Source organism: Gracilinanus agilis, chromosome 3, assembly GCF_016433145.1.
Source record: "Gracilinanus agilis isolate LMUSP501 chromosome 3, AgileGrace, whole genome shotgun sequence".
In the NCBI taxonomy this organism is placed as follows: domain Eukaryota; kingdom Metazoa; phylum Chordata; class Mammalia; order Didelphimorphia; family Didelphidae; genus Gracilinanus; species Gracilinanus agilis.
Window position 1 is genome coordinate 622,450,262 of NC_058132.1, and position 22,515 is coordinate 622,472,776.

General features: G+C 36.3%; 1 protein-coding gene across 1 annotated transcript in view; it reads right to left on the bottom strand.

Annotated features, from left to right (window-relative positions):
* DOCK10 (dedicator of cytokinesis 10) overlaps positions 1-22,515 on the bottom strand; it is a 385,255-nt gene that overhangs the window by 32,534 nt on the left and 330,206 nt on the right. Inside the window, exons 29-37 of the mRNA XM_044669448.1 lie at positions 19,267-19,385; positions 14,742-14,866; positions 13,044-13,156; positions 12,739-12,876; positions 9,913-10,095; positions 8,811-8,921; positions 6,611-6,826; positions 4,093-4,150; positions 3,662-3,760 (exon numbers count right to left, since the gene is read on the bottom strand). Of these exons, the coding sequence (XP_044525383.1) occupies positions 3,662-3,760; positions 4,093-4,150; positions 6,611-6,826; positions 8,811-8,921; positions 9,913-10,095; positions 12,739-12,876; positions 13,044-13,156; positions 14,742-14,866; positions 19,267-19,385 (1,162 nt within the window). The remainder of the gene's footprint in view (positions 1-3,661; positions 3,761-4,092; positions 4,151-6,610; positions 6,827-8,810; positions 8,922-9,912; positions 10,096-12,738; positions 12,877-13,043; positions 13,157-14,741; positions 14,867-19,266; positions 19,386-22,515) is intronic.

A 22,515-nucleotide genomic window follows, 5' to 3' on the forward strand; every position in this document is an offset into this window, starting at 1 on the left:
TTTGTCAGGCAAAGAAAAATATGATTCACTACTCTAAAGTTCATTTTTATGTAGTCCGTTTCCAGCAAGTAGCACCTTGATAATAATATTCTGAAATCTATTCTGTATCATATCCAAAAGCTTATACAATGGTCTGAATAGAAGGAGAATCACAGAGCACTACAATTGGAAAGAACCTCAAAAGTCACCTGCTCTAATCCATAGTATCTGAAAGGGAATTCCAACTATGGTATTCATGACAAATAATCATCTTTAGCCTCTACTCAGTGGATGACCTCCAATGAGATGAAGCCCTTTGCCTCTAGAGGCAGCCCATTCCCCTATGGAACAACTCTAATTGGAAGTTTTTTTTACATCAAATTTCTGTTTGTCTCTCTATAATTTCATCCTATTGATGATTTTGTGAGTTTCTATATATGCATCTGTGTTTAAGGCCCTAGAAAAAAGGCAGAATCCAATATGACTTGTCTGTTGTAGAGTCTACATTAAAAAAATTTTTTTTTGGAGTGCTATGGAAAAGATTTCCTTTTGCTAAATTACTAAATCTATTTAAGAGAAATTAGGGAGGGATAGTTAGCTGCGAGAGGCTCAATTACAAACTCTTGATGGACAAAAAATGATAATAATCCTGACAGAAGCTAGATTTCTATCAGACACTAGTCTATTAGGATTATCCTGTTCTTTACAATTTCTTTTCTCTGTTCATTCCTTCCATAATGAAGATTTTGCCTGATTTGGACAACTGGATAACAGAAGAAAAATTGTTCTGGTAGTGTATACTAATGGATCAAACTGGATCAGTTGGGCCGATGAAAAGTCCTGACATCTGAAATTACAAGGCTAAGTACAAAATGTTGCCTTGGGATTGGTAAATAGAGATGACAAGAATTCATATGACTCCTTAACATCATATATCATAATTGCTCCAGTTGACATTGGATTTTGTTAGTGTGTCTCTTCATTTTCTCCCTCCCTTTTTGCCTCTCTCCCTCCATTTGTTCCTTCCTTCCTTCCTTCCTTCCTTCCTTCCTTCCTTCCTTCCTTCCTTCCTTCCTTCCTTCCTTCCTTCCTTCCTTCCTTCCTTCCATAAAAATGAGATATGGCTTGACCAATGACACTTTGAATCCAACTGAAAAAAAACTTAGAAACACAGAATATGAATTGGTGGGGACCTGAGAGGCCATCTCTTCCAACCTTTAATTTAATACTCTTCTATGACAAACTTAACAAATGGCCATCAGATCTTTGTTTAAATACCTTCCATGAGGAAGAACTCAGCACTTCCCATGACAGGTCCCCAGAAAGGTTTAATTATTGGAAGTTTTCCCTTATGTGAATCTTAAATTTGTCTCATAACAAGTTCACTCCTTCTCTTCCATTTTTCTTAGTGTTGCCCTTTGGGACTAGTAAGAACAAGTTGATTCACTCTTCTGTGTAACAGACTTTCAAAAATAAGAATTGGTTATAACATCTCCCTCATTTTACTTTTCCGGTCAGTTGTTTTCAATCATGTCTAACTCTTTGTGACCCCATTTGGATTTTATTGGTAGACACTGGAATTGTTTGCCATTCTTTATCTAGCTCAGCTGAGGAAACTGAGGCAGAATTAATTACTTGACTTACCCATGGTCACTCAGCAAATAAGTGTCTGAGCCTGGATTTGAACTCATAAAGATGAGTCTACCTGATTCCAAGCTCAGCACTTTATCCACTGTGACATTTTAGCTATGCATAATTGTTAAAATTGCTGGCATTTATCCTCTAGATAGTTTATATGTCTATAATTATGCGTTTTGTTTTTTTAAACTTTTATCTTCTGCCTTAGAATTGATTCTAAGTATTGGTACCAAGGCAGAAGAATGGCAAGGGCTAGGCAACTGGGGTGAAGTGACTTGCCCAGGTTCACACAGCTAGGAAGTATCTGAGGCCAGATTGGAACCCAGGATGTCTCCAGACCTAGCACTTGATTTACGGAGCCACCTCACTACTCAGTCCATAGTTGTCTTCTGTATTTGAATGTGAGCAGGGAATATTTTTTTGTCTTTCCTTGTATTCCCAGCATGTAGCATTGTGCCTGGGACATAGCAATTACTCAATAAATGCTTGTTGACTTCTCTATCCCTACCCTAATCCATTCACTTACTAGGTTTTCCAGTGAAAAGTTGAGTTTTCAGATAGATTATTGCTCAGAATCTTTCTGAATTAGCCTTTGTAAGCAACCACAAAACTATGTTAACTGAGCTTTTAGATTGGGGAGAAGTACTTGTCACTAGTCATTGCTATAGAATCTAGGCTTAATCTAATCAGATAATGACAAAGAGCCCTGAGCCCATGTCATATGTGGGATGGGATGAAGGAAATGGCCAGATTTTAGTGTGGAGAAGACTTAGGGAGATAAAGACAGCTGTGTGTGACCCTAAAGAAGTCACTTAACCTTTCTGCCTATGGGAAACGGGGATAGTAAGAGCATCAACCTTTTCAGGGTTATTGTGAGGATTGAATGAGATAATTATAAAGTGCTTCTCATAGTTCCTGGCGCATAGTAAGTGCTTAATCAATGCCTTCTGTCCATCTCTTTTGGGCACAGGTTGTAGAGCATGTGGCTATTGAAACTTCTTCCAACTTTTATATTCTGTGATTCTCTGAAGAAGTAAAAGTTTTCCCAGTTTAAATAGATGCAGATTAAAAAATATGTGTAGCTAACAAAATGCACATTAAATCTATCTGCATCTATTTAAACTGGGAAAGGTTATAAAATATAATTATATTATGTATAATTATCACCTATTTATAATTTATAAAATAAAATTAAATATATGCATACACACACCTATATAGATACAGATCATAGCTTTCTTCTGTGCTGAAAATTCTTAATAGCTGATTAGGTTTTTGAAATTCAAATCTACATTATTCCCCTCACAGAAATAAGATTGTAAAAGCTAATCTATTTTGCATTTGTTTTAACATGTCTTAAGTTTAATGTAAATACATGTTTGATTGAAACTAAAATTTATTCTACAGGTAATTTGAAATGCACATTCAATCTATTCAAAATCCCAGAGACTTAAAAACATTTTCCATGTGCCTATCAAAGTCTTAGGCACTTCAAAGTTGAAGTAAATCAGGTTTCTTACCTGTCCTTGTAAATCTTAGAGACTCATGCATTTCCTTTTGTATTTTAATAACCTGGCCCCTTCCTATGCTAGTTTTCTTTAGAAAAAAATTAGTATTTATTTTTTAGATGTTCTTTTCTTTTTAAATTTTGAGTTCTCAAACCGCTCCTTCTGTCCCACCTGTCCCCCACCCACTGAGAATTTCAGACTAAAATTGTAAAGAGTTCCAATCACGGGTCAACGTGCAAGTTGAAGGTGATATACAATCCTGGCTCGCCATACCAATCCCTGTAAATCGCATGCGATCTTGTTGGTTGAAGACTGATTAAGTTTCGATAATCTGACCTTCAGAATCATAAGGAAAGATTTCAGAATGCCAATGGCTTCTGGTTGCTACAAGTCAATCATGCATGTCTTGGACTCGAGACACCATTATTTCAACAGGCATATTGGCGACCTTCCCCTTTGAATATACCCCAAGAGGCGACTTGATGGACTAAAGTCTTGTTATTTGACGCACAAACAGGCACGGTTAGAACACTCACTTCCTCCATTGTGAGTTGTTAGTAACTGATTGCTATCACAGATGTGAACATCCTCCGGGAACATAGCTGAGGTGCAAATCTTTTCCATTTTCCAGTAACCTATGGCAGTGCGAGATGATATTAGGATAACGCTACCATCTTGTGTTAATAAATGCATATTAAGTCTTATGTCACTAACCAACGAGGTACTCTCACTTAGCATTAAGAAGCTCACTCTTCCACAGAAACGTGAATAGCATGATGATGCTTTGGAGAGTTAAAATTTAGTATTTCATTTAAATTGCCAACATAAAAATAAAAAGTGAGAGCCAACTTAAAAAAAAAAACCACTGTAAAAGACTGATGAGATCAAAAACGGATGTGTGAATTTCAAATGATATTATAACATTCATAATTTCTGGCTTCATTTATTTTAATCATATTCATCTTACCCTTTCTTTTCAGGTACTCTGCGATGAGGGCAGCTATGTGGATATAACACATAGCAGCCTGGAACAAGAAAGAAAATACACGTTAAAAAGCAAACCAGGTTGGACCCAACACTTCCATTGTTGAGAATATACCTCGACAGTATTATCAAAACAAAGGAAGAGCCAATTATTCAAAGGTTTCCTAACATGGCTGTGCGTAATCAAGAAAGAAAAGAAAAATGAAGCAACATTAATGTACAATAACAGGGAAAGAGTTAAATTGTGGTACATTGATCTAATGGAACATTATAACTCATTTAAGATGGGCAAGTATGAGGAATACAGAGATATTTGGGGAGACCATTATGTAATAATACAAACTATAGAGAACATATTACCTACAACTAAATACATTTAAAATAAATTTTAAAAAATTTAAAAAATTAATTTAAAATAAAAATTAATTTAAAATAAATAAAAAACTTAATTTAAAAAGAAGAGAATAGAAGAATAAAACAAAAGCCACTATGATATTTATTCATTTAAACTGATTTAAATACAGTTGAGTAAATATAATTATTTTCTTTAATATTAAAAAGGTATTTAAAGTAAAAAAATACAAGAGAAATGTAGGTTATGCTATCTACTAACTTATAAAGTAAGAAAAGAGTTCAATTTTCCAGTTCTTTTTTAAAAGAAGCTATATTTTTGAGGGATGAAGAAGGGGAAGATTTAAAGAGAGTGAAGAACCCCCTCCCAAAATGTTCAGGATAAACAAGTTCTAGAATGTGTTGGAAAATTAATCTATAACACCTGCCATTTTGATAGTGTTTTCACTTTTTCAAATGGTCTACATGCCTGATTTCACTTTAGCTTTACAATTTGCAAGGTAGATCCAATAAGTTATTGTTATCTCCATGTTATAGATGAGGAACCTGAAACTTGTGGATATTAAATGATTTGCCTCTATTGGTCATACATAGCAGGTAAATGCCAGAGGCAGGCTTTGGATCCAAGTATTCCTGATTCCAAATCTGCTACACTCTCTCCTACCTTTGTGTTAATTCACTTCATTGCCATTTTCTTTTTGAGAAAATTCATTAATCACGTGAGTTACATATTACATAAAATTAGATCCCCATCACACCCAACTGAGCTCTATTTTTAAATTCTCCCCCTTAAGCAATTATCCTCATTTCTTAATAATATCCAAACATTAAAATAAATACTGATCCTTCTTCGACTCACCCTGGGAGTTATCATAGAGCTTCCCCTTATTACTCTTACTGTCAAGGGCCTCTCTACCTTCTTTGAGCTCAGTTCATTAAATTTTTATTTCCCTTTGTTTATCATTATTATTTTTCATTCATTCATTTATTAAACATATTGAAGGACTATGCCAGGCACTGAAAATTGGTACCACACTGCTTGATTATGTAATCTTTATTTAAGACTTAAAGACTTAAAATTTTGAAGTAAAGGGCAATATTTCCTTTTTCCTTGATATCCTGAAGCATGCCTAGTCCATTGCTCAAGTCTCAAAAGTTTGACCTTTTGAAGTCATAGGGGATTCCCTCATTTTCCTGGGTAAATATTGCCCTGCATAAAAAATCTAGTTCTTGACTTTTTTCCACATAAAAATTCAGCTTTTGACTTATACACCATAACAGGTTGATTTGTCTTTTGTTGCTTATTTTAGGAAGAGACCTTTCCCTAGCCTGTTATTTAAATAAAGATTCAGGGACAAAAAGATTGCCCTTTCCTGGGTTTCTGCCTCTTTGGGTTGCTCCTTACATGTTATTGAGAGCCAAGTCAAAGCCCAGGGTGAGGATTCAGATGTCTGTATGCTACATTCATGAGCCAGTTCTAATTATAGTGAAAATTTGTCTTTAATCATAAATGCAAACCTATATACCTTGGAATGATGAAAAAAGGACTTTCTCTCCCGTTGTTACTCAATTTCTTTTAAAAAAATTTAACTTAAATTTTTTTCATTACATGTAGAAACAATTTTTGACAATTGTTTTCTGACATCACTACTCAGTTTATTAATGGCAGAGATCTGAAATTTAGTTCACTATTTTAAATTAGTAATAGAATTGAATATAATTGTACTAGAATGCATGAATTAATGGCACACACCTCATTATCTTTCTAGATACATGACTTTCAATTGATTCTATAGGCTAAGACTGAGGGCTTCTTGGATCAACCATGCAACTATAATGTAAACTACATATAGCTTGAATCTTATTCAAGCCATAGAAATGCATCCCAGAGCAAGAAGTCCTGGATTCAAATTCTGTTTATGACTTATTACATATGTGATCTGAGGCAAGCCATGACCTTCCTGGGCTTCAGTTTCCTCACCTATAAAATGGAGGGGAGTGGGAGTTTGGACTAGACAGCCTACAGTCTCTTTCAGCTCTAAATCTATAGTTCTTTATTTGATCTTTTCATAAAAAACTCTGTTGAGTGAAAACAATGATCTTCAAAAAGAAAACAGGTTAAATTAAATGACTACATTTTCTGAAATTACCTCTGATAAGTCTCCATTTTTGGCATGAATCTTGGCCATGCTTTCTAGCCACGTCCTTCGTAACTCTGGGGTGCTCGCATAGGAGTTCGCCAGGCTGTACTGGAGATCCACCAGCATTTCAGGGTCTTTCTCGTGCTCCTTCATCTGAGCTGTGGCCATGAGGACCGTCCGGATACGTTTTGTGAGGTCTTTCACTTCTGCCGGAAAATGACTGTTCTTTGGAAAAGACAAAATCCTGGATAAACAAAAATCCACTTGATCTCATGTCCTTCTTATTAGTGTCTGATCTTGTCACTGGTATTTATGCAACAGCCAGCATTTACCAAATATATGCAGGATTAAGTATTTTACTATATGGACCTCTTTTGTTAAGTGTGGAAGGGAAAGTGAGTTCCAAGAAGAAACAGCTCCTGTTCTTGTGCAATTTACAATCTGGTAGCCCTGATTTGGATTTGGTACAGAGGTCAGTGTGTGCAGAATTCAAATCTGAGCTTACTTAAAAAATATATTTAATTAATTAATAAATTATTAAATTATAAAATAAAATAAAATAATATGACTTTCTATCACTTGGGAACTACATTATGTGATATAAATGCTACTCAGAGAAGAAGAGTGGAGAAAAATACATCAAAGTGTATATATGTGTATAATCTTCTTGAAAGCTTTGTGTTTCAGGATAGGAAATAAGACTTCTGAATCTAGTTCTCTTATTGGAAGTAAGGAAATAACCACTCATTAAACTATTAATTAAATTATTATTTTATATATTATGTTTATATCATATATAACTAAATTACGTATAATAATTATATATTATAAATTAAAAATAAACTATTAAAGTGTATCCTTGGCACTGAGCTAAGTGCTTTACAAATATTATCTTATTTAATCCTCATGGCAATCCTGAGAGATAGATGCTATTATTTTCCTCATTTTGTAGATGAGAAAATGGAAACAAACTAAGGATAAGTGACATGCCCAGGGTCACACAGATAGTAAGTATTTGAGGCCATAATTCAATTCAGGTCTTTAAGACTCCAAATCCAGTCCTGCATCTACCCACTGTTTCTAAATTCTAAAATTCTAAAAGGAATTTAGAACCTCGAAAGTTCTAAAATTCTAAAAATTCTGAAAGGAATTTAGAACCTTGAGAGTGGTCACAGGAGACAGGAAACACAGCAAGTTGGCCTAAGTCAAGTCTGCTCCCTGCTAATTAAAATCTATATTTCTACAACACCACTAAGGGAACTAGCTGCCCTCATTATACTTTGGCAAGTAGAGTAGAAAGAACAGAGGACTTGGAGTTGGCGACTTATGGGCAGATTCCAATTCTGCAGCTCATTAGCTGGATCACCTTAGAAAAGTTAATGCTACCCCTCTGGGTCTAGCTTCCTCATGAGAGGGTCAGGCTATTTCTCAGGTCCCTTCCAAGTTGAATTCTATGCTCTGGCCCTCAGCTGTCTTATCTGCAAGCAAGGAGATCAGAATAAATGTTCTTTAATAAATCTTTTGAGTCCTAGAGGTTTTTTGTTTTGTTTTGTTTTTGAAAATGCCTAGAGTAGATCTTTAACATAGCTTTTGGCTCTGAAGATCTGGACTTCTATAATTCCACTCAGCACATGCACATACAAATGAGCCACTACTTTCTCTTACCCCTTCATATATTTAAGTGATCTAGAGTACAAAGGCTTAGCAAATAAGATAAATCTTCAAGCAGAAATCAATGAAATGAAACAGTCTCTGCCTTCAAGGAACTTATACTCCAAAGGAGTTTACAATAGCTTAAACTTCAATGGTATATTATAAGTTGTATAGAGCTTTCCTCAACACTTTATGAAGTAGCTAGTGTATTATTGTTTCTGTTTTAATAAATGCTTATTGACTGACTGACCATCATTAGAAAAGGTTGAAGAGTATAATGTGCATATTGGACCTAGCCCTGATTAAGGCTGAACATCTAATCTCTCTCCAATGTGTGGTAATTATTTTGTAAAGCATTCCCTTTGATTCCACTGGCATCTCAAGAGAAAAAAGATCAAAACTCCTCATTAGAACCGTTAACAGCACAATGCCCACCTGAAGTCGTTTTTTAAAAAGTACAATTAGTGTTTAAATTAGTAGGAAATCACATGGCTCTCTAGATTCCATTTCACCTTCTTCCTAATGTGCATAAAGAAGGATGCAAAACATTTCTTACTTTCATTTGCTTGTCTCCATTGGCAAAATTATTTGTAATTGCAAGGGAATGTTGAAACCGGGATCCTCCAATTCCTGCATCGGCTATTAGCTGGCTTACAGCCTTAATGAGCTAGAAGAGAAAGCAGAATTGAATAAAGAAAAACCAATTCCAGAAGTAGCCTCTTCTTGCTTAAACACATGCATATGACATTGGATCAATGATATCTTTCTTTGTCTTTCAGTCAAATGAATATTTAACCCTCTAGTAAAGGTTTTTTACGTCTATCTATCCCAATGAGACTAGAGTGGTGTGGGGGGCACCCTAATTTCCAGAAGGCTCTTCCATGAAATCCTGAATTTTGGCACATCTTATAAGTTGGAAAGATTTTGAACTCAGGTCCAAGGAGAGACTGCTTCTATTATCCAAGATCTTCCTACATAGTTAAGCTTGGAGAGGCTCATCAACAGAGAGATGGCTACTGGAAGAGAATTTTTTTTATCCTTATCAACTCATCAAAGCAAGGAAGGGTTATGATGGGTCTTGGTGGAAGAAGCTCCCACCCTAAATTAAAATCAGATCTTTTGAAATATTTGGAGAAGAAACATTATACTGAAGCTAGACTGGCAGGAGCCCAGGATGTCTAGAAGTTTTGAAGTGAATCAGTCATTTAATCAATCTATCAATAGTATTTATTAAACTCTTAATATGTGCCAACCATTGTGTTAGGTGCTGGCGATCCAGGTTCAAAGAGGGAAACAATCCCTCCCAAGCAGAGACTTATGTTGTAATGGTTAAGGAGGTCTAGGTCTGGAGCCAGAGCTGATAGGAAACTTTAGGACTCCTTTTTTCTCATGACCTACTCCTACTCCCAAGCCTGTCCAAAGCTCTTATTGTGCAGATAGAATGGAGACATTAGTTCCTCCCTCTTTTTCCCAGCTGTCTTACTCCTCAAGGGGAGGCATTTTGGGTATCTGTAAGAGGCATTATATGGAGGGATTCTGGTTGTCTCTCTAGTTTAATTACCTGATGCTAGTGATGTTCCCCACCTAATGGTTACCTGCCATAGAAAGCTGATCAGTAACTTTGAGGGCAGCCAACCCTGAACATTAACAAGACTTACTTGTAAATGGGATCTGACTATTGATTTCTGCTTGTTAAATTCAAAATTCTTCCTCATGAAGAAATAAAGGAGTGCAGAGGCTTCTGTCTGAGTTGACCGTGACCTGTGGTTACAACATTTTAAGACTTCATAGCAGAATGATCCACAGAGGTCAGCTTGCCCTTGAAAGAATGCTGATGGAAACTAAAAAAAGACAGACACATTGAATAGGGCTTATATCTCTTATTTGAAATTTTAAAAAGTCCCTTAACATCACTCTCCTTTTGCATCCCACATAAATTAAGAAAACATAATTACATTTGTCAAAGTTAGGATAACATTTTTCTTCTCCAAAGTGGGATGATTCTCCTTATTGCCACTCTCTGTTCCAATCGGTTGGCATCAATCTAAAATATCTTAACCCACCTCTGAAGCCCACTGCCTATTCCCTCAACATGAGACGCACCACAAGTTTTTATTTAAAAATGTTCTTGCAGGTTGGAGTCGAAACTAGTCCCATGTGCAAAAGTTTCCACATGATGTGAAGAGAGATACATAATTAGGATGGAAAGAATGTGTGTCTATGTAGTACAATCATTTGTATTTCTGTATACAGTTGCACAAACTCAGTGAGTATTTGGGAAACTGTTGGAGAGGAGTGTCACTTAAGGAATTTTTTTATTTCTCCTCTGGATGATGTGCCTCGTAGTGATGAACCAAGGGATTACGAGACAGCAGTGGAGGTACCCTGGCATCTTCTGACGAGCAAGTGTGTGCCTTTTGAGAGAACACATGCCATCTTCCCTTGAGCAAGAGGTTGGAAGAAGAATAGGGGAAGGGTAAAGGTAGTGATCCCTCTGAGGTCAGGTGAGTAACTATTAGTAAAAGGCAGGAAAGGAGGGAGCTTTAGCAATAACATTTATGGAATGCTTTGCAAAGTATTTTACAAATTTTATTTTATTTAATCTTCACCTCAATCCTAGGAGATAGGTGACATCGCCTCCATTTGAAGATGAGGAAATGGAGGCAGATGATATTTAAGTGACTTTCCCAGGGTTACACAGCTAAGGGAATAACTGGGGGTAGGATCTGAACTCAGGTCCTCCCAATGCCAGGCTTGGCATTCTATTCACTGCTCCTGTTAGTCACCTAGAGGAGAAGATTTTGCCACTCAGTTCCAGAGGAGATCATAACCTTGCTTCTTGTGACTATATATCCTGGGGCAATACTCACAGGTAGCAATCCATCAGGAAACTTGAGTAATAGTTGGTATTGCCCCCTGCTAGTTACTGTGGGGATCACTATACCCCAAGAATCATGGGGATGAGTCTGCAGTGGATCTTGGTCCAGGTTCTAACTTAAAAATCATAACTAAAACTCCTGGCCCATCACTATGCCCCAAGACACTAACAAAATTGCTTGGATAATGACAGGTTAACAACTCTAAATGTAAATGACTCTGAGGGCCCCCCAAAAGAGGGTGGGAAGAGAAGTGGCCTGCTATCAATGAGGAGGTATAATAAATGTTATAAATTCATTTTTTGGTGAATCGAATAATGACTGCTTGAATGCAGGAAGCCTTGGGCTGCCAGAGATAAAATTCTAAGTCAAAATTTAGCTGGTGCTTTAAAGTGTGCATTTTCTCATTTGAATTCTCAACTTCATGTAAAAAATGAAGAAGTGGGGCCCCATAAAGGTTAATTGTCTTGCCCAGAGTCATATACCTAGAAAGTTCTTGAATCAGAATTCAAATCTTGGGCTTATTGACTCCAATTCTAATACTCTTATCATGATACTACTCTTTACATATTTCTCAGGTTTTTGTTCTACTACTTGAGTCAAGAGAAGTATGATAGTCTCTCTGGAGATAAATTTGGCCATTTAGTAAATGTATAACCTTAGATCAGTCACTTCCATAACTGAGCTTTAGTTTGCTCATCTGCAAAATGGGTATAACAAAACCTTAATAATCATTCTCATTGGATTGTGTGTAATTAGAATCTGTTACCCTAAAAACTATGATCCCCAGCAAGACAGAGATTCCTAGGATCCTACTCACTTCCTGTTGTTACGTGCTGACATAGATAGGATATAAATTGGGTGGAGGTCTGTCTCTTGGGCTCTCTTTTCCTTCCTGTCACAGCTTTGGTAGAGCAGGCTTTTTGAGCAGGTAGAAAAAACTTAGTCATGTGGTTTTGTCTTATTAGATAACAAACTTTGTAAAAAAATAATACTTTATTCAACTTTAATTTAAATCTTACAATTGTAAGGAAAATGTATTTTAATGAGCTATTGTGATTATTAATTTTATTCTCTGTGTTACAGATGCCTCTGGCACTAGGGTTGTAGGCGGGGATATATGCAGGAGCCAACTTTCATCAGCCGGCTGTTCAGTTTTCAGTGTGAGCATTTATACTTTAGAAACTGGAAAATGCCACAAATCAGGGTTTGATTTATTGTTTTATTGATTGTCTAGATTTAAGAAAGTGATGGAGAAAATGTGATTAAGGCAGAATGAACTTCAAAGTTCATCTATTTTTTTTTTTTAAATGAGAACTAGTACTTAGACATTTTCCGGCATATTCTTGGTTGTATAGAGGTATCTCTTTTGCTTAACTGAAGATGCAGTTGACAAAGTTATTGGCCTAATTTTGAGACCACTGTCCAATATCTTTTCCCATTTTATTAATTTTTAATTAAATTCTTCCCTGCTCAATCAACAACAGGCAAAATATTTTTGAACGAGTCTTCACACATGAACCTCCAGTCTTGAATATTTAGATTTGTGTAATGTCATACAGATTAGAGGCATGCATAAACTTTGCAGGAATATAAGGGAATTATTACCTTTGATACAAACAACCTCAATGCAGCAAAAACATGTTTCAGAGCAATTGCCGACTGATTCACTTGTAAAAAGAGTAGGTAGGTATCAAAAATTCTTTTCATCATTGAATTCTGGCATTCAGATTGCTGGAGTTGTCGCTGGAAAATCAACAGTAAAGTTATTACTAATAAATAGGAGATCTAGTTATTTTCATATCGCTTCTTCTACTAGAAGGCGAGCTCTTTGAAGGCAGGGAACACATTTTTTAACTTGCTCTTTTATAGTCTTTTCACCCTTCCAAGGAGGGTTCCATTATGACACTCACCTGGTGGACCCGGGTGAAGAGGCTCAGCAGATCCAGAACTGTGAGGCAAACCTCAGTGGCAGTATTGGCCTCCGTGTCTACATGGTGCACAATGTCTATTTCATTGGAATTACCTATACATAAAAAGTTGAAATGTGTATAAATTCCAAGGTAATATTTTCTTCATTTGATAAAAGACATTTTTCTGAGGGTCAGATTCGAAGTGACCCAGATCATCTCCAATCATTCCTCCATAACAAAAGCTTCCTCTTTGCTTAGACGACCTCACTGGTGACCTTGAAAACATTGCACAAAACTCAATACTTTCTTTGAAGATTTAAAGGCCAAAAAATATCTATCCTTCCCCATATCAAATATCAATAATTCATCCTTAGCTTTCTATTTACTCATTTACAACCAATATCATAATATTTCCATAAAGTAGGCTGCACAAATTCTCACGATAATAGAGTTCCATGGAGTAGTTGGCATAGGTTATTTCCTCCCATCTTAGAATAGTACAAAAAGTAGAGATCATTAGTCACCCTCTGTGGGTCACATATCCCTAGTGGCTATTTTAATATGTTTCCCCCATTAGACTGTAAGCTCTTTGAGGACAGGGACTGGTTTCCCTTATCTTTTTATACCCAGTGCTTTGTGTGGTGCTTGGTACACAGTAACCACTTTATAAATTCTTGTTGGCTTGACAACATTTATATGATCCTTAGTCTAGAGCTGGAAGAGGCCATAAAAATCATCTAATCTACCTCCTTCTTGTTACAGATAAGTAATCTGAGGTTCAGGAAGGTGACTGGCCCAAGGTCAAACAGTTAAGTATCAGAGGTGGGATTAGACACTGGTTTCTTTTTTACCATACCATGTTACTATTTAACAAAATACTGGGCACCATTTTCTTCCTCCTCCTAACTGCAGTATATGGGTTTCCTGATATGGCATGGGTTGCCACTAAAAGATACCATTTTCTACCTTGAGAAAGAGAGCTTTGACTCCCTCCCCAGTATACTTAGTAGCCCACTGGAACATAGTCTTAGCTATATTCATGAGTTATTTATAAAGAGTGCTTATTTATTTATTTATTTATTTAGTTATTTATAAAGAGTACCTATCAATTAGCAACATAGTACCTGACACTATATGGGGCTATATAAATGCTTATTTTCTTCCCTCCTATATAGTACTTTAAGGTTTGCAAAGAACTTTACAAATATTATTTCAATTTTTCCTCCTAACAGCTATTAATATCCTAATTTTATAGATGAGGAAACTGAGGCAGGAAGAAGGTAAATTACTTTTCCAAGGTCACTTAGCTCGTAAGTGTCAGAGGTCATATTTGGAAGTGGGTCTTTCTGACTCCACATCTAAGACTCTATTCCCTGTGCCATTCTAATACTTAGAAGACTTCCTTCTCACTGACTGTGTAAGCCACTGAAGAAATGGCGTAGCCAGAACTGGGAAAAGCCTATAGTCCTTTTTGCCCAGGGACCATACTCAGAGTGATGTGCTAGGTATTGGGCTTGTATGTTCACCTTCTCTCCTCCATCCAGTCTTGATGTAATTGCTTTCTGGTCTTCCAGGTTGTAGTTTCATTGATAGAAAAAGTTGCTTGAATATTGTTCTCAATAGACTGGCTTCTCATACAAATTGAATGAAAATTAAAATGGGCTACAATCATGTTCCTAGTTATTCTGGCTTACTTACTGGTGATGGTATTATCCAACATTTGTAAGAGCTTGGGGTTAGAAAGTGCATTTTTGCCACGGATTATGGGTAAGGTTTGAGATCTGTGATGCTTATGCCCTTCATGACTGGAAGTTGTATGCATCCTGAAAGTAAGAAAGCAGAGATCATTTAAATAAATTATGCTAATTAAAACAATGAATGCAAAAATCAGTGTACTATGATGGAAATTTCAGTGGAAAACTTAATTTCTAGGATAGGGGTTCTTAACCAAGGTTCCAGAGTGGGATCTACCCATAGATTTCAGGGGGCCTGTGAACTTGAATGAGAAAAATTACATCTCTATCTTTGCTAAAACATAATTGAAATTTAGCATATCCTTCAATTCCCAGAAAACCTTCTGAGAAAAGGTCCATAGGCTTCACCTGAGTGCCAAAGGGATCTCTGACGTAAAAAAAAATGTTCAAGACTCCTACTCTAGAACAACATACAAAGTTGTTAGCTTGGCAGTGAGAACCCTTCTCAGTTTGACTCCCATACATATTTCCAGACATATTTTTTTATCATTACTTTTCCTGTTCTCTTTGCTCTACCCTAACTGGTTACTTGCTGTTTTCCAAACTCAACATTCCATCTCCTCTTTCTATTCTGCTACAAGACTTTTTGCCATTCCTGGAATGTACTCCTTCCTTACTTCTTATTCCTTAAAATCCTTAGAATCATCAAGGCTAGATGGGCTCCTTCCCTTGAGAAGCCTTTTCTGATTTTCCTTCTGCGCCATACCCAGTTGTTAATTCTCTCTTTCTACTCAAATTATTATCTACTACTTATCTGTCTACATGTTTTATTCTCCTGGTAAAATGTAAATGCTTCTTGAGGGTCAGGATTATTTTTGATTTGTCTTTGTATTTCACAGGCACATAGTATAGAATAATGTCATGCACATAGTAGGAGCTTAGACGATTGGATTGGAAGGGATGTCTGCTTCACTAGAGATCGTTTACTGGGGCCAAAAGAGATTTTGGAAGAACTTTAAACAATAATAAATCCTCCTTTAAAGCTTTTTCTGGTCATCAGAAACACCGAATTGCTCAACCTTTTGCTAAATGATGTGTCTCTGCCAGAACAGAAGTGCAGTATTATTGTGTTAGCATACTGAAGAATTCAAAAGCACAAGCTATTAGGAAAAATAGCTTGTAATTTGCTCCCTGGAGGAACTGTTCCCATATGGGTGAAGTTAACACTTTTAAGAGAAACAGTTAGTTCTTGGGAAAGTTAATTTACCAAATGGTACTCATGTGACCTTAAAGACTTAATTCACCACCCACTGGTGAGTACTTTATTTCTATGACTTAGCCTGACTCACTACAGAACAGATTTAATGTTAATAAATAAAAAGGCTTTGGTACAGAGTTGCCTAGAAAAAGGACCTCCTCCGTACTTACTGTAAATCCTTTTCTGTTGTATGATTGAAGAATCAGTTTTTTCACATGTAAAAGTCATAAATGCAGAGCTCACTTTTGTATAAATGTGAACATCTTTTAATAGCCCCTAAATTTAAACCTGTTCAGATGTATTCATTTTTATTTCATAAAATTATGCAAGGCTTGGCGAGTACATGGAATTTTTTTTCACAGAGAACACTTGAAATGTTAAGTTGGGGGGAGGGCATTGGATGTTAGAAAAATGGATGTTGGGTATGACTTTGTTACTATGCAGCTGGCACCAAATTTTTTTTTGTTAGAGATTTTCTGAGGAAGAACCTGGTCTCTGGCAATATTTTATATAGCACTTTAAGGTTTGAAAATCACAATAGCCATGTTGAGGTAGGTCCCATTATTATTCTCATTTTTCAAATAAGGAAACTGAGGTAGAAAGAAGTTAATTGATTTACAGAAGATCATATGTCTTGGAAATATTTGAGGCAGGATTTGAACTTAGGTCTTCCTGAATACAAATCCAACGCTCTAGCCAATAGTCATCTAGCTGCCTCTACTTAGGTTACGGTTCTTTTTCCCTTAGAGATTTCTTATGGTTTACCATTACATTTAAATTCCAGAAGGCTGATATGAGAAGAACCTGAAACCCTGGGTAAGGGGTTGAAGACAGCTTCACTCTCTTTCTTGGCCAGATCTAAGATGGCACCACCATGCTGTTTTTATGGAAGGATAGCACAGTGATGGCCTTGGATGCTTTTTTTTTAAAACCCTTACCTTTTGTCTTAGGCTCAATACTAAGTATTGATTCCAAGGCAGAGGAGCAGTAAAGGCTAAGCAATGGGGGTTAAGTGACTTGCCCAGGATCACACAGCTAGGAAGTGTCTGAGGCCAGCTTTGAACCTAGGACCTCTCATCTCTAGGGCTGGCTCTCAATTCACTGAGCCACCCAGCTGCCCCCTGGATCCCTTTCATTTAAAACTGAGAATAATATATATTGGAAGCAAGTGGTAAATGTCTCCCTCTTCCTAGTTTTTGTTGTACCATTCTGCCAATATAATAGGTTTATAATCCAAAGAATATTTACTATTTTTTCAATTGCCCCCAAAAACAGTGCTGTGAGGAAAGAATGGAATACTGAATACTGGAAACAACTGTCCATTCTTCTGGTCTCATGTCTGTACTTCAAGATTAGGCTATTTCTATTATTCTATTATTTAGGCTATATAGGCATGTTGGTCTTAGGTGGTCCATGTAGGGCAGGTTTAGGAAAGTTGCTTGAATTAATAGAAGATAAATGGCTTTAGGCCATCTCTCAGATTTTCAGGAACAACTATATTAGAGCCTGAGATCCAAATGGTAAATTCTTATGGGAAGATGGAACAGGATTGGTTCTTAGACCCAGGTTCACTTATATCTGCAAATCCCAGGAAGCGTTTTGTTTTTCAAGGGCACCATGGACCTAGATATGATCTCTGCTCATTGGATTAGACTCCTGGACCAAGCTCAGTTTCAGGCTGAATTGAGCAGAACAGGACCAACAAAATTATTATATATTATTACTGAATGTTTATGGAATATATAAAGTCAAATTCTAGGAATTCCACTGGAAAGGATGAAATATGGTTTATGATTTTTTTAAAAACATAAATCCATTGGCATTGTAGATATAGAGATAGGAAGGACTAGAGATCATTGAGTCTTAACTTCTCATTTTACAGATTAAGGAATTGAGGCCTAGAGTAGTTAGATGATTTCTCCAAGGTCAGAATCATTTCCAGTGGCAGAATTAGGATCTGAATGCAAATTCTCTACCTCCACATTCAGAGTTTTTCCAATTGTGCTATGCTTCCTACTGAGCTTGCTTTAAAAAAGTTGTAAGAATATTGCTTTATTTTTATAAATTATACATTTTCAGCTACCAAATGAAGGAACAAATCAAACAAGGATGTGATATTAACACAGAATATTTTTTTTTGGTGGGGGAAGTTGTATGGGATTCTAATTCATTTCAACAAACATTTAATTCATTAAGTACACATTAATTTCTGAGTACTTTTTAATTGCCATCTCCATTTTAGCAAATGTTTCAGTAGTATAGCTTATAAAAACCTAATTGCTAAAATAAAAACTGTTTCATTTTTGTCTCTATTTCTAGCATCTAGTACAGTGCCTGCCACAAAGTAGCATGGCTATGAGCCAATATTTTGCCATTTGGCTAGAAGGTATATATTTATTTTGGTCTAGACCCGTGGTTCCCAAACTTTTTTGGCCTACTGCCCCCTTTCCAGAAAAAATATTACTTAGCACCCTGGAAATTAATTTTTAAAAAATGTTAGTAGCAATTAACAGGAAAGATAAATGCACCTGTGGCCATCACTGCTCCCCTGGATCACTGCAGCACCCACCAAGGGGCAGTGGCGCCCACTTTGGGAATCACTGGTCTAGACCTATGATTTTTATTGGTATGGAAAACTCCAATCTGGGAACTCTTTTGTAAGTCAGGCTGGTAGAGGACTGCCTGGGGTCTTCAGAGTTTATGTGATTTGTCCATGGACACCTGGCTAGTATGCAACTTGAAACCAGATCTAATGAGTCCAAGATGAGCCCTTGATCTTTTGATGGCCAGCCCTCTATATCACTGTGAATGTGAGCACCTGGAGAGCAGAGACTGCTTTTGTCTCTCTTTCTACCCTCAATATTTAGCCCAGCACCTGCCTTGTAGCAGGTATATAATAAAAGATTGTTATTTGTTGTTGTGGTGGTGGTCATTCAATGGGAGGATTAGCAATTATTAAAAAGCTCCGAATACTGGGACAAAGGTTTGTTAATCTCATCAAGATTCAAGAGGGTTTCCCTAAAATGCCCTCCCCCACTTTTAATGGCATTCAAAAGAAAATTATGGACAACTTCTATTTGGTTTGACACATACATGTGTATATACATGTTTATATATTTGTTATTGAAATGATTTACAATACAATTACAATTTGGTTTGACATTTATATATAGCCACGTATATATGTTTATGTGTATCTATTTGATATTTATATTTTATATATTTTATATGTTTTAAATATTATATGCACAGCAAGTTGTTGTGCTCTTACCACTGTGAGAGAAGACCTGTTGTCTGACAGGAGGAGTTAGATCCTTTGAGAGTCCCATTGTTTTGGGTTGCCTGGACAAACTTGAATGCAGCAGCAATTTTTCTACAAAGAAAGTATGCCTGTTAATTATATAATAATTGCCAAAGAAATGTAGAAAGAAATCCAACAAAACATGAACTAGAATATTAATCCACTAAACTGCTTTCATTAATAGAGAAAAATATAATCATAACAGTCATGTTTACTGCAGGCAATTGGCAAATTAGGCTTGGATAAGGGGCTTGACCTGGAATTTTCCCTAAAAAAGGATAATAATAGAATGAATTCCTCTTTGCATATTTATTGAAGGATGTTTTTGAAATAAATACTATAAAATTGTGGTCACATAACCCTTTTTACGATGATGTTAATTGGCATAATACTTATCACTGCATTCAAGTTCTCCTCTTTCCTCTTCTGCATTATTGAAATAGGCTCTTAATGGCTCTTGCTTCAAGGGTCTTCCATCCCTCACTAATTTATGTTCTAGATAGCTAACAAATTGATATTGGCAACTGCTTGTGCCATTCGTTGGCTCAATAACTCCAATGGCTCCCTATTATTTCTAGAATTAAATACATACTCTCTGGCATTCAGAGACTTCTACAATCTGGCTTCCACATACCTTTCCAGGCTTATTGCTCCCTTTGCATACTCAAGATATAACCAAATTGTCCTTCCTATTTCTCATACTTGATTGTCCATCTTAGTACAGTCTGTCTCCTATGCCTGGAGGGGGCTCCCTCCTCCTTACCTCTTTCTCTTAGAATTCCTACTTTCCTTCAAAGTTCAGCTCAAAGACCATATCCCACTTGGAAGCTTTTTGGATTCCATAAAATACCATTTGTGTTTCACTTACAAAATTACCAGATGTTTATTTTTTATTACCATATATTTATTTTGTCTGTATTTATATGGTCTCATGCTGGTTTCCCCAGGAGGGCAGCTAGGAGGCTGGAACTATTTCAGTTTAGCCTTTCTACTTCTAGCATCTAGCATAGTTTTTGCCACAAAGTAGGCACTTAATAAATGTTTATTTATTAATTGATTAAATTCTGTTAGGAATATTAATGTATATTACCAGGAAAAAAGTCTTCCTTTACTGCTTTTAAATACCCTGTACCTGCCGAAGCCAAAGGCTGAATGGCAATACTGATATAAAGCTTGAAAAAAATCTAACCCTCCATTTCATTTCTTGCCACAGACATATTTTATTTTATTTTTTGAAACCTTTATCTTCTGTTTTAGTATCAATTCTAAGACAGAAGAGTGTCAAGGACTAGGCAATTGGGGTTAAGTGACTTGCCCAGGTCACATAGCTAGGAAATGTCTGAGGTCAAATTTGGACCCAGGTGCTCTTGAATCCAGGCTTGGTATTCTAGTTACTGTTCAAACTATCACTTCCCATGCACATTTTATGATATCTTCTCTAGGTGCTAGAATCTCTAGTTATTGTTCTGGTGGCAACTCATTCCATATGTCAACATGTAAGGTTTCTAGATTTACTGAGAAATGAAAGAGACTTGAACTAGGATCGTAGCTATGTGAGTGGAGAGACTATGTATTGAGGATTAATCTGAACATTAAATGATTATTTTATATATAACCTAAAAAACAGGGTTACCTCATTGTAGTTCAAAAACGTTACCTTATTATATTACGTTTGCCCAAGTATCTGAAATTTTGAAGACAGACACTGAAAGAAAAAAAAAAGATGCCCAATTCTGGTTATTATTATCATTTGTGGGGAGTGAACCACTTATACTTATAATATTCAAAGTGCTAAGGGTCTGGTTCTAAGATTTCCCTGATATGGCGAACTCTCAGGTGAGGAAACTTAATCAGGGAAGGTGTCGATATCTCTCAACAACTTATAGACTTAGAGTGTTTTCTAGAAGAAAGGAAGAGTTAACTGGTTTGTCCAGGGTCACCTGGTCAGTGTATCAGAGTCAGAACTCAGATCCTGCTCTTTCTGGCTCTGGGGCTAATTTTCCATCCATAGTGCCCTGTTGCTTCTGAAGACTATTCTTTGGGGAAAAAAATCCTTTTAATCTTATTTGAAGGTTCTGTTTTCATAGTAAGCAGAATGTTTGACTTCTTTCTGGCTCTGAAGCTAGTTGTTCATCTATGATCCCATGTGGCTTCTGAAGAATATTCTTCAGAAGAAAAAATCCTTTTAATCTTATTTGCCAATTCTATTTTCAGAGTAAAAAAAAATGATTGACTTGGGAATAGGAGACCCTTGGATCAATCTTTTCTATCTGAGGCATCAGGATGACTAATGGATGTAAAGTTATTTGCAACTATTAAAGCATTGAACCTGTCAATTGCTTTCATTATAATTCATGTCATCGAATGCTATAAAGAGAAGTCAGAAACCATCTAGTCTACTTTTATCCTTTTTAGAGGAGGACATTGAGGTCAGGGAGGTCAAGAAACTATTAAGAGATATGGCTGAGACTTGAACCAGGAGTGTGTTTGAAGTACTAGCTCATGAGAGATGATAGAGTTAAAAAAACTCTTGCCTTTTATCTTAGTATCAATACTGAGTATTGGTTCCAAAGCAGAAGAGTGGCAAGAGCTAGGCAATTGGGATTAAATTACTTGCCTGGGGTCACACAGCTAAGAAGCAACAGGCCAATTCTAAACACAGATCCTTCCCACTCCAAGTCTGGCATTCTATTCACTGAGCCACATAGTTGCCCCATGATTATTAAATTTTCAGTCTGAATATTTACTCCTTGGAAATAGGCAAAGGCTCCAAATTAGGGTTTGTTCTATTGTTTTGTTGATTAGATTGAAGAAAGTGATGGAGAAAATGTTAATCATGCACATTAGACTTGAAAGTACAACATACATTTCAGTGAGTCAGTTGTTAAAACATTTGCCAGCACATTACTGTTAGAAACTAACTCCCAACATCACCATGAGCAATCTTTCCACATGGTATTGATTTCCACCTATAAGCCCCCATTCATTTCACTAGGCAAGTGTTTATGAGAGCTGGAGGAATAAAAAGGCATAAAGAATTTTACCTACCTACCTACTGTCTCTCGCTCTCTTTTTCTTCCTTCTTCCTTCCTTCCTTTCCTTTCTTTGTTTCCTTGTTTCTTTGATTTTCTTTCTTTCTTTCTTTCTTTCTTTCTTTCTTTCTTTCTTTCTTTCTTTCTTTCTTTCTTTCTTTCTTTCTTTCTTTCTTCCTTCCTTCCT